The 12,454-nt window shown below is 37.9% G+C and overlaps 1 protein-coding gene across 2 annotated transcripts in view; it reads left to right on the forward strand.

Moving 5' to 3' along the window:
- Window positions 1-12,454, forward strand: part of ABCC9 (ATP binding cassette subfamily C member 9) — a 97,724-nt gene that overhangs the window by 26,210 nt on the left and 59,060 nt on the right. For both annotated transcript variants that reach the window (XM_087768131.1, XM_087768130.1), the window contains 6 exons: window positions 742-816; window positions 2,372-2,537; window positions 5,527-5,668; window positions 6,037-6,158; window positions 7,242-7,408; window positions 8,100-8,342. In XM_087768131.1, the coding sequence (XP_087624257.1) occupies window positions 2,393-2,537; window positions 5,527-5,668; window positions 6,037-6,158; window positions 7,242-7,408; window positions 8,100-8,342 (819 nt within the window). In that variant the 5' untranslated portion in view covers window positions 742-816; window positions 2,372-2,392. The remainder of the gene's footprint in view (window positions 1-741; window positions 817-2,371; window positions 2,538-5,526; window positions 5,669-6,036; window positions 6,159-7,241; window positions 7,409-8,099; window positions 8,343-12,454) is intronic.

Here is a 12,454-nt window from a genome sequence, read left to right on the forward strand (position 1 = left end):
TGAAGATGCAGATGTGATTCTTAAAAGATGCATCTTTCTTGAGAGCTTTTAGGGACTGTTGTTTGAGGTGCAATATGAAACCTCTACAGACTGATAATAGGTCCTAGCTAGCAGATAGCACTCTCCATGCAGTTAATAATCCTTTCTTCCACAGGAACATCTACTGCCTATAGTCCATTTCCCTTCCAGAAAAATGTTAAAAAACAACAATTCCCTTAGCTTCTCTTGGACATGGTTTTAATCCTTTCTCCCAGATTTATTTTTGACTAGAAGCCAAAAGCTACACTGGAAGTCAGTGATTCAGTGCTCGTTTGAACCCAGGATCCTCCTGCCTTTCGGTACCAATCCAACCACTAGACCACAATAGCATCTTACGCTGTCTCAGAAAAGAGTCCTCTTTGTGGGAAAGGGAGGAAAATTCCCAGTAGAACTCCCTTGGACTTCTGACCTTCGATAAAAATGAGGAAACAACACTTCTGATTTTCAAGAGATTATCATTACCATTATGTTTCTCTTAAAGGAGACATGTCAAGCTTTTACAGATTAAAACCAAGCAATCTTTGTGTAGTTTTTTGAAAAGTTCTGTATTTGTTTTGCTAATAACTCCTCAGTCTATTCAGACAGAATTCATATTAACATACTATTTCTTTTGTCTTGTTAGTCATATGCAATTATGAATATATTTTTATGTAAAAATAAAATGATAGAATGATAGTGGTCATATTGCTCTATTCATTATAGAGAATGGGCCAAACTCTTCATCAAATTGTGTTCTACTGAAGATTGAGTGTGTTGCCCGTCAGCTTTTGCACCAGAGTAAGTACATGCATGCATTTTTGCAGGATGCGGCCCACCATATGACTCTGAGTTATGCTTAACTTCTGGCAAATCTCAGACCATAAAGTGCTGATATGTTTGGAAAAGGGACTGCATTTATCACATTCTTTTCAATGAAACTCCTTTACAAATTTCACTGATGTATTTCATATATGGATTATGCTTTTCAGATCCAGCAAAAAGTTAGTTAAAAGCAAAAAGGGGGTTTAGCAGAGGTTCAAAGTGCCTCTTTGAACTCTATATTCTTTTGAAGATCTATACGTTTCTGTTCTCTCTAGGGGAGTACTTCAGTAGTTTATGGTTACCTTGTTATGTTTACCTTGTTTAAACAACTACGCTCATAAAACTAATCTGAACTATTTGAAGAAAGAAGGAAAGGGTTTTCTTCTTCATTCAAGTAACTTTTTTAAAACTATGTTCATGCATTTTTTGCATGTCTATATTGTTCTGGTTCTGCAAAACTCATTAATGCCAATGTTGTTGCAGAAAGATGCATTCACCAAAGTATACATATACTTTGCTGAATTAAAGATTTTCTTTACATCTTAGTATGTAAAATTTGGAAAAAAAGATGCAAGCAAATGAGTTTACACAACTTATTTTACAGCACTATGTTGCTGTGTATAAGTCTAGGGCAAAGAAACCAGCAAGGAAACATTTTGGTTGCAATCTTGTTTCATGTTCTTATAAAGAAGAATGAATAAATAGATGATGCACACGTTGATAAAAGCCAGAAGCTGGCCATAACTCCAGGTCATACCATGGCCTATACTTTGCAAGCACGAACACATGAGCTTATCTTGGTGTACAAAGATAATCTCATAAGAAATCATGGAAGTCAGAGAACTGCTTAGATGAGGCTAAGCACATGCATAAGGATTTGCAGGATCAAGCATAAATGCTGAGTTACTGCCTACGCAATCTTCAATACAACCTACTTTGATTAAGAGTTTGGCAGTTATCTGTAATGACTAGCGTATGTGACCATTGTTGTTCTATGGGACAATGAAGAAATAGAAAATATCAGTGAATGCAAGGCTGCCAAATCACGAATATCAAAGGTTTAGAGCTTGCACTGAAAATGTAGTGCAACAAATCATATGAACAAAGATGTTGCACAGAGAATGCTGTCTCGTCAAAGAAGCAGTAACACACAGGAGTCAGCTTATGTGCATTTGAGTTTTCTTATGAGAAATGTAAATAATTTTTTTCCAAAACTTTCCTGTTCTTTCTCTGTATTCTCATAGAGCATTTGCAGCATAACATTTGTGCATATAATGAACAACAGAAGACATAGCATAGTGTATTTAATAAATAGTACTTCTAATAAATAGTATATTTAATATAAACACAGCCTTCATTCTAATGTGCTTATACTTGACGAAACTCAAAAGAATTTTCAAAATACAACTGAATTACTCTCTATGGGTTGTTCAGTGTGCTCCTTCTGTATCTCTTTATTTTTTTTTATTTTGTGTTTAGCTAAAAGGAATGCTAGCAGTCTTGGTAGTCAACTATTCTCTCTTTTTTGTAGTAGTCAGACCTTCTCGAAGCAATGAGGCTCGCATTTTGTGGTAACGACAATGCTTCAGCCTATAACATCAGTGCTGGTGTCCTAAGAAATGTCTGCTTTGTGGATGCCCTCAACTTGGTTCCCCATGTCTTCTTGCTATTTATCACCTTCCCAATTTTGTTCATTGGTGAGTTATTCAATGGAGCTGTGCAATACTGTTTGTAAACACTTGAGCATGTATTTATACTCAGTCATGTTTAAATGCTCTTGGAGGCCTGTGGTGCAAACTGTTGGATGCTTTGTATTTATTAATTTTAAAAGAGAAGAGACAGAATGGCTTGACCCAGAGGATGTGAAGTTAACCCGCTTAAAATGTTGGGAATTTTAGATATAAATCTGAATTAAGCAGCATGAAAAGACGGATGAGAACAAGAGAAATCATATCCAAATGCTTTGAAACTTCTCTCCGGAGAAATTTTCTTCAGATATGAAATTGGCAACTTGCAACCTTTGCTATTATTAGACATTAGAACACTTAGGACAGTGGGTCTGAATTCCCTTCAAGTTATGTGAATTTCAGAGAATATCCAAAATATGCAACTTGGATCTAAGGCTAGGAGAAGTGTAGGAAACTTTTAAAACAGAATAATTACTTCTTTTGCCAACATTTGTAAACAGAAGTAGAGCAAAAGAGATAATCTTTTTCCACAGGAATGAAAATAAGAAGTGATAAATCTCTCTTGAAGAATTTAGGACAGCGTAGTGGCTCTAACTTACACATTCCTGTAAAAAGCCCCATCTGAACTAGTACTCTAATGATACTTTTTCTCTATAGTTGTCTCTTTATCCCAGTTATTTGCAGTGATGAAATAAGTACAATTTAATACTTTTTCAAAGCTGTCAAACAGTGGCATTCTAACTGATCGTAGAAGATAGAGAGACTTGAATAACCGTCAAAAGGCAATAAGTATTAATAAAAAGAAATATTCTCCTGACAACTGCATGAGAAATGGCATGTCAGTTCTTCCATGTTACCTTCCTGGTGTCATGTATATACATAGTAACACATTTCTTCCATGAGGAAGATTTGAATTTGGGACTATATTCGAACTAGAGATTTAAGGACTTCCATTATGCAAAGAGACTCTGAAGTGATTGAATAATAGGCTACAGGAACCTGTGGTCTATGACACTCAGTACCTAGCAATCAAAGGTATAACAAGATCCAGTGACTAAAAACTAATTAAATAATTAAGCAAGAGAATAAGAAACAAGTTCTAACAAAAAATAACTGAAGACTGGAAAAAACACCAAGGGTTATGGAGAACTCTCTCCAACAGTGCTGGATCTTTACGTCAGTGCTGGCTCTTTCTTTGAGACGAGATGCAAGTCATCCTTGAATTACAGGGCTTCCTGCAGAAGTGTTTGATGGAAACTCAATGCAAGGTCTAAGGGCAGAGATAATCTTTTACAATATTCTGTGTTATACATCAAGTGGTAGCAGGCTGCTTTAATATTTTTACAGGTATTAGCCAATTAATTTTGGAATAATATCGCAGCCACATTTTCTAACAGTGTTAGGAAAAAAACATAATAGCTTAAATTGTATGTTATGAATGTATGTATGTATGTATGTAATTCTTTGTTTTCTATTTTGTACCTTGATTATCAGGACAAATAGTTGTTGAAGAGAGCATTAAAAGCCAGCTGGAGTCCACAGTATTGACTGACTCCAAAACTGAAAACTGATGATGAACCGTGTTTGTGCAGATGTATGGGCAAAGAGGAAATAAAAATGAAAAGCAGCTTGGGAGAGACAAAGATAGGAGCAAGGTCAAAGCAAGCCACATTAGATTAGGAAAATCTCAGGAAACTATAGAAAATGCTTGAGAGAGATATGAAGAAGAGAGAATATTTTGTTCCTTCAGTACGTTACATACTAAACAAGGATGAAGTGGTGAAATCCTGACAGTTTCCAAGAATGAATAAATGTGGGCTCTGGTTTATGTGTTTCTGAGTCACCTGATGAGCCTCTAGGCACGATGAGATGCTACATCCTTGTTTGTCAAAAGCATATCATGGATTTTAAATTCAGTTCTGCAGTTACTGAAAGAAACAGATACAATGCTCACTGCCCTAGTTAAACAACTTCAGTTTTGGTTTTGTTTCCTTTTGTTTTGTTTCTTTGCTTCCCTGAAATGTGCTGTTCTTGGGATTTTCTATGGGCTTTGGGAAGTCTGTCAGGTAATTCCAGGAGTTGCCTTACAGTAAGAGGGACATGTACAGCCATTTGGGCTGACTGACTCAGGACAGCCCTGTACCAGGGTGGGAGGGGACAGAGGACAAAGCAACATGCAAGACAAGACTCGCCATCATGAGATGCTAACCTCTGATCAGTCCTCAGCTCCCCCCAGCACTGTCACATCCGTCAGGTCCTTGGTGTCCTACTTCTTGCCAGGTTGCTGGCTTCAGAGAGGATCTTGCCTGAAAAGGATAGGTGCCATCTAAGGTGATGACATGAAAATGGGCTTCAAGATTAATTTGTTGATTAAATCAGCTGAGTCCTGGTGCTGTGCTGAAAGCTCTAATGTGGCAGAAATGCAAAGGGCAAGGAGGCTGGGCTGTGCCTGAGGCGTAGAGACTGGGAAATCGCTGTTCAGCATCCCCTGAGACAGCGCTCCCAACCAGGCCTGAGACAGAGATAATAAATATTGTTTGTTTGAAGTAAGTATATTTCTTTGAGGCCTCATTGGAGGATGCAACTTTTATATCAGTTGGAAACTTTGCCCACTGTTTACTGTGACTGGCAAAGACACGATGACGCCATCACTTAAGATCTGTCAGTCCCTGTTGTGTGAGGGTGAGACTCTGAGATGTTTCTTTTAGTTTTCTCATCTTTGTTCTTGGCCAGGGATCTCTTCTCTTTGATTGCAATTGTGGGAAGTCTGTTACGATGTTGTCTAGAGGGTCAGATCTAAATTATGGGGGGCTACATGGCAACTCAAACACTCCTGGGTCATGTTATTAGTAACAAGAGCCCCCATAGTCTTAGAGGGTTTTGTGTTGATTATATATTATTACGTGCGACCTATGGATTAGAATAGGGAAATGTTAACCAGATCACTCACTAGCTGGCTGTGAGATAACCTTCTTCTTTCATTGCTATTATTTCCCAGGCTGGGGAAGCCAAAGTTCCAAAGTCCAGATTCACCACAATACCTGGCTGCACTTCCCTGGACACAACCTGCGGTGGATCCTGACATTCACCCTTCTGTTCGTACATGTGTGTGAAATAGCAGAGGGCATAGTTTCTGATACGTAAGTGACAGTGTTTGGTGGATAGCCAAGCTAATTGCATTTGTTAATGTATGCTGATAATGTGTGACAGGCTAGCTAGTAAGGCATAAAGAGTTTTTCCCCCAAAAAGATGGGGCATCATTTCATGAACTGTCTGGATTTTAATGGGATGAAGGTGAAAGGATTGTTCTTAGCACATTGTTATTCTCCTCTCAAACTATAATGGCAAGTAAATATCGACACAAGTTAAAGCATTCACATGGAAAAAATTTTTGTGTCCCTAGGAAAGTCATATTTGTCCTCTTAAATAGATTAGCAGAACACCTAGAAATATAACAATGGTGAAAAAAGACACTGCATTCACTAATTCACACGTTATTTATTTTCAGACAAATGAAATCTCGCCATCTGCATCTCTTTCTACCAGCTATAATGGGATTTGTGGCTGCCACTGTCTCCATAGTCTATTACCATAATATTGAAACATCTAACTTTCCAAAGTTACTGTTGGGTAAGTCTAAGTCTGACATTTATGTACTCTTACAAAACCCAGTAGTTTAGCTAAAGTCAGCTTGCTTAGATTGAAGAGGATGGTAAAACGCATGAGAATATTAAAAGAGAGAGGAATAATTCTCTGCTCCTTGAACTAGTATTATTGTAGGAGTTATGGCACCTTTTATAAGGTACACACTGAAAACTATTTTTAAAAATGATGACGAAAGGAAAAGCATAGTATGCCTATTGTATTTATAGCCTGAGCTTGTAGGTATTTTTTTAACACTGCTCATTATTTTGAGGCAAAAACTTGTCCTCATTCAAAATGGCTATTTTAAAAGGCCACTTTTAATAGTAATCTGATTACAAACCATCCTGTGCAGATGGCTATTGTTTCTCAGCATCCGTTGCAGTTGATTCTGAGATTACCCAGACTAATGATGAATGCCACCTCTCACTTTTTCCAAAACAGGGTGGGGAAAGAAGGTTTAACTTTGAGAAACTGCTACCTGGTATTCACGATATCTGTCTCAGCCAGGAGATGGTCAGAAGAATTTAACTAGACATTGCAGGATAATGTTTCATAGAAGTATACGGTCCAAATTACCTATATCTCAACAATCCGAACTAGCCATTGACAGGTACAAACCAAGATGCAGGATATAATTAAATTATATTAAGTCTTTTTCAAAATGAGGTTACCTGCACTGCACTCTGCTTTTTCAAAGAGGCAATATGATATTTGCCCAGTTAAGTGACTTTTACTTAACTTCAATAATAAAGTTACCCTTCAGATTATCTTCAATGGACTTTTGTAATTGTGTGAAGACTCACCATTGTGGATCTCTTTGAAAGGTGGTGGCCCAGGAAAGAAAATAGTGACCTGGGAAAAGAAAGTGCAAAGCAAATCTCTCAAACCTGAATTCCTGGCTTGGGCTGACATCACACTGTGCCAGCCTTCAGGCTGGTGATATAGAGGATCACCATGCTTGCATTGCACTAAGCCATGGAATATTTATGTTTGAGAGAGCTAAAACTTCTGCAGCACCGGTATAGCTAATTTTTTTTTTTCAATTATGCATGTGCACCTGTTTTACAGCTCTCTTTCTTTACTGGATAATGGCCTTTGTCACCAAAACGATCAAGCTTGTCAGATACTGCCAGGATGGTGTACCTTTTTCTCAGCTGCGTTTCTGCATCACTGGAATTATGGTCATTCTCTATGGGCTGCTGATGGCTGTGGAGATCAATGTCATTCGAGTTAGGGTACGTGCTTTCTTTATCAGGATCTGAAAATATATCAATAGTATCTCGGGATGAAGATGAGTCTTTAGTCCCAGTAACTCTGGCTTGTGTCAAGTTTAGGCCCAAGTTTAGCTTAGCCGTAAATGTCTGGTTAATTCTATAGAAATCAGTGGGACCTGGCATCTCTTTAAAATGTATGTCCTTGATGTGTCCCCTGGCCTTGGTATGTATGTGTGCCTGTGTATATGTATACACACAGAGAGTTCATACGTATTTGTATAGATAGATATGCATGCATATTTGTGCATGTAAGCGTATATGTGTGTGTGTATGTAATCTATACAGTATATGCTATGTTAATGCAGATAAACTATATATGTAGTGAATGTATAAGTTAGCATACATTCTCACCCATGATAATTTAAAATATAATTATATCCCAAGAATTCTTTTTTGTTGTTGTTCAGATAGAGATAGGTAGTACTGGTAGGCTACAGAGCTGTGTCCATATCCCGTATTGCTCAATTTCTTGCCAGTTATGCTGTCAAAATGGAAATGCTCCTGTTTACATGCAAATTTACATTTAAATTCAATGTGTAATTACCTTTAAATGCGAATTTGACACTGTAGATATATTACACATATTTTTTACTAAAAATTGCTGTTAATAAGATAATTCCTGAGCACATGCTGTCTATTTTCTCCTCTCCAGAGGTATGTATTTTTCATGAACCCTCAGAAAGTAAAGCCACCAGAGGATCTACAGGACCTGGGGGTGAGGTTTCTGCAGCCATTTGTCAATTTGCTCTCAAAGGCGACTTATTGGTGGATGAATACTCTTATTATATCTGCTCACAAGAAACCGGTGGACCTAAAGGCAATCGGAAAGCTTCCAATTGCAATGAGAGCACTGACAAATTACGTTTGTCTCAAAGAAGCGTATGAGGAACAAAAGGTAACCAAAGATGTTCGTGTCAGTGTTTGGCCTTAGAAACTATAGTGTCACTTTGAATTTTTGTGATTCTATGAAACCCTAGTTTTAGGAATTTTTAACTTAGGATTGTTTGTTCCAAGGTGAAACTTGGCTTAGGAAGTTCCAATCCAATGGTTACTGTTTGGTTTTAAGTGAATTTACAGCAGGGGAGAGTTGCCAGATTGAGAGCAACTGGAAACTAAAACCATAACAGACTGATCACTTGCTAGATTTCATTTTAAAAGTGAAAGCTTTGTTTAAATCTTAGCTATTTATGACAGCATCTTAAATCAGAAGAAATTCTGTCCATAGTTTCAGCTGGAAACACTCATCTTCACTTTTTCTCCGGAAAGAGAAATAGCCAAAAACACATATCAAGAATAGCCAAAACACTGGTGTCTTGTCAACAGTGTTTTAGCCACCAATGCAAAACACAGAACCATACAGGCTGCTATGAAGAAAATTAACTCCATCCCAGCCAGGCCCAGTACAAAACCCATGGTTGGGCGAACTCACTGGGTAGGGCAGAAGTTTCCAGAGAAACTTCTGGATGCATTTAGGCAAAACTGTGGCATTTCATTTGTGCTTAAAGCTGGTGATTTCTGCCAAAAAAGGAAATATTTTGTTTTGCAGAAAGGAGGGAGGATTTGAGAGCCTGCCTCCCTGATTTGTACAGACATATCAGTTCTCAAGCATAAACAGAGAATACAGTCATTCAGAGGCCACTTTCAAAAATGTGGCATGTAGGACAAAAGCATGTAAATCCCATTCCTGCACACACCAGATAAACTTGTTTCCAAGCAGTGCATGGTTTAGAACTGCAATGCGAGGGGAAGCCAGGAGGAGCAGCTCTCTGCTCCCAGCAACTGATGGAGCCACAGACTCCTTTCTGTGCCCTCTGAAATGAAACCATAATCAGTGCAATTGTTTCTATTTTAATAGATTTAGGTTGCTTCTCTTTCCTTTTGTAGTCTATGCTTACAATACTAGAGACCAAGACCCTTCTGCTTTAAGCAGAAAACTACTGAGTCATTGGAACTGAGCTTTTCATAGCAAAGGAGAAATGCATTCCTTAGGCCAGCTCCTTAAAGAAGCATTTGGTGCCTAAATCTTACTTAAAGAGACCAAAGAGTCTTAGGCACCTATGTGCCCCGAGGATCTGAGTCTTTGTGCCATTTTTAATGACAGGTGTGATGACTGGGTGCAAGCATTTGTCTTTAGCTCATTTACATCTGCAGATACTGTGTGTGCCTGCACAAATATGCGGTTCAGATGCCAAAAGGCAATTTAAGTGTGCTATTGCTCATGTGCATGAACACAAACATTCAGTGTGTAGCTTCCCTCAGTGTGCATCATGCATGTATGAAGACTTTGCATAAATGTAGCCATGCAGTTATGTGTACCTACATTTATAAAGCTGGCTTACATCAGATTTTTTGTTTCCATAATTGTTTAAAGTCTTGAGATTACTACAGCCTCCGGCACATTTGTGCTAATATTTGAAAACAAACTGTAACCCTAAAGTAAACTGATACTTCACAGATAAAGTTAAAGTAAACCAAAGGGCTAAAACCAATCCAAAAAGCCAGGCAGTGGAACTCGCTGCAGTTCACTCTCATGGAAAAATGTGTTGGTTTGTGCATGGTTGGGCCACTAATCTTCCACAGCTGGTGAGGGGAACCCCCCAGCATCCTCTGGATTAAAAGGGATTACCCCTGCCTGTGCCTGGAGATAGCTCATCTCAGCTGTGCTCTGTGCCCTGCAGAAAGAAGGCTTCTGTTCCTTTCCAAACCCTTATCACACCTTGATGAAAGATGCTGAACATGACCATGAATATTCTGTATTGCAAAATGCCTTTGAGATAGCTCACATGACGTTGTCTTGCTATCCCTTCTGCATGCTATGAAAATTGAAACCAGCTGAGCTTCTCTACCAAATAATAGCACAAAGGAAACAAGTCAGGTTAAATTTTTATGACTGTTTTCTCAAATTCGCTGTTTTCCAAACCTGTCCAAGCATACAGGAGTGTAAACTAGAGGGTCTGAGATTAACTTTTTATGGCTGCTATATTCTGCTAAAACAACATATTGCTACTTGAATAACCATGAAGTCTGTGAACACTGGGTGGAACCTTTTCTTGTTTTGTTTGATATCAGTGGAGAACTCCTGAAATCCATATTCAAATATTTAGACAGAATTCTTCTGTCTTCATATGAAGGTTTGCCCACTGGCACATGAGACCTAACCTAACACTTCTCAGTGACAAATCTGAATTCATTATTCTGTTCTGTATTTCTTTACATTTTCAAATTTGCATCAAGCAGTTCTTAGCATTATGAATACATTCACTACTCAAAATTCTTTAAAGTAATTTTTTCAAAGCATCAAGTAATTTAATTTTAATATTACTTTCATGCTACATGGTATTTTATAGAATTTTAAAGTCAGTTATCAGTAATTTTATTATAATATTAAGTAATGTAAACCAACACAATACAAGGCTAAAAAACTGGTGATCAGCATTCTAATTGGTTATTAGTCTGGTAGTTGCTACTGCAAAAGGCATTCCAACTCTTACAATAAGATATATGTCATTTGTTACTGGTTTTGTAGATAGTTAGCACAACACAGCATAATATCATAAGCAAAAACATAGCATATGTTCTTTCAATTAGAAGATACTATAAAACCACAGGTAAAACAAGCTCTTTTGATAATTAAGCTTACTTAAATATGCTGTTTGAGTTTTTTTCCTAAACAAAGTGTTGCCAAAAAACCACATTGCAGTTGGCTTTCCTTATCTCATTATTTCCTGCCATCAATAAATATTCTAAAAGATGGACATGCTGTATTTTCTTGCTTTTCTAGACAGTCTCTTATAGAAACAGAAATACCTCATCTTACAGTATTTTTATCATACATTTTTGTTTTGGTTTCTATACAAGTGGTCTAGATGTTTCAAACCACATACTAATGCATCATACCTCCCAAAATGGATTTAGCACATTGATATTACATTTGGTTTACCCCATTAACCAAAATCCCATGTAATTTGCTCTGACAGTCAATAGAAAGTTTTACTTTTGGGATGGTATAATAGAAAATGCAATTTTTAAAGTCAAGGACCAGGAGAATTTCCTATACCTGCTATTGATGTGCCACTGCGGATCTTACCTGTTACGGCAAAAGAGGATGAAAGAAGGTGTGTTAGATAGAAACCACGGGGACAGAGCATTGCTCTTCAGCATCAGGCTGACACTGTCAGCTGCAGCACTAAGGGAACAGTCAGATTTCCATATTGACTGAGGCATACCTTACAGGTGGCTTGATTTATCAGCAAGTGCTGTCTCACTGCCCTTACTTCAACTGTTGAGTGCCCAAGGTAAAAAAATTACAGTGATTTAAAAGGCAGGTGACAAAGACAGAAAAAAACTAGGCAAGCGCCACAGGTGAGAACAGCAGTCCAGCCTGTTAGTTCACACAACAACAAATGTTACCAACCATACCAACAAAAATAATCCTTGCAAATTTGAACAAGGCACTGAGATGCATAGTTTTGTAAACTGATTAAGCTCACATTTTTGTTGCTGCAACTCTTCCCTGTCTTAAGTACAGCTCCCCTCCTTTTCTGTAACTGGATGATTTTTAACATTATGTTTTAAGATTCTTTTTCTCACCTTCCAAAAGGAAAGTATGTCCTTCCAGCCTCCTGTGCTTAGGAGGAGAAGCTCTTGGTTTCAGGTGGCTTCCCAAGCCACAGAGGCTTAAAGGGACTGGGAAACTGCAGAAGATAATCATCATGGTAATAACATTTTTCTGATGCAGAAAGCCCAGACAGAGCTTTTTATTTAATTCTTATGACATTGGCCAAACTTTCAATTGTGGATTTACTGAAACATGTCAGTGGTCGTCAGAGAGCTATAATGAGTGACAGATCATCCTTCAACACCTAAATAAAGGATAGGGTTGACACACACAACACACTATACTGCAAGCCCATAACACTGGGCCTCAAGAACCATTCTGGAAAAGAGCTTAAGACTAGTAGAAAAATCCACTCTTCTTTCTCCCCCATCCCCATTAGATACTTCAGC

This window comes from Nipponia nippon, unplaced genomic scaffold, assembly GCF_047370975.1.
Source record: "Nipponia nippon isolate SJK-2023a ecotype South Korea unplaced genomic scaffold, ASM4737097v1 scaffold_3, whole genome shotgun sequence".
NCBI classification, from domain to species: Eukaryota; Metazoa; Chordata; class Aves; order Pelecaniformes; family Threskiornithidae; genus Nipponia; species Nipponia nippon.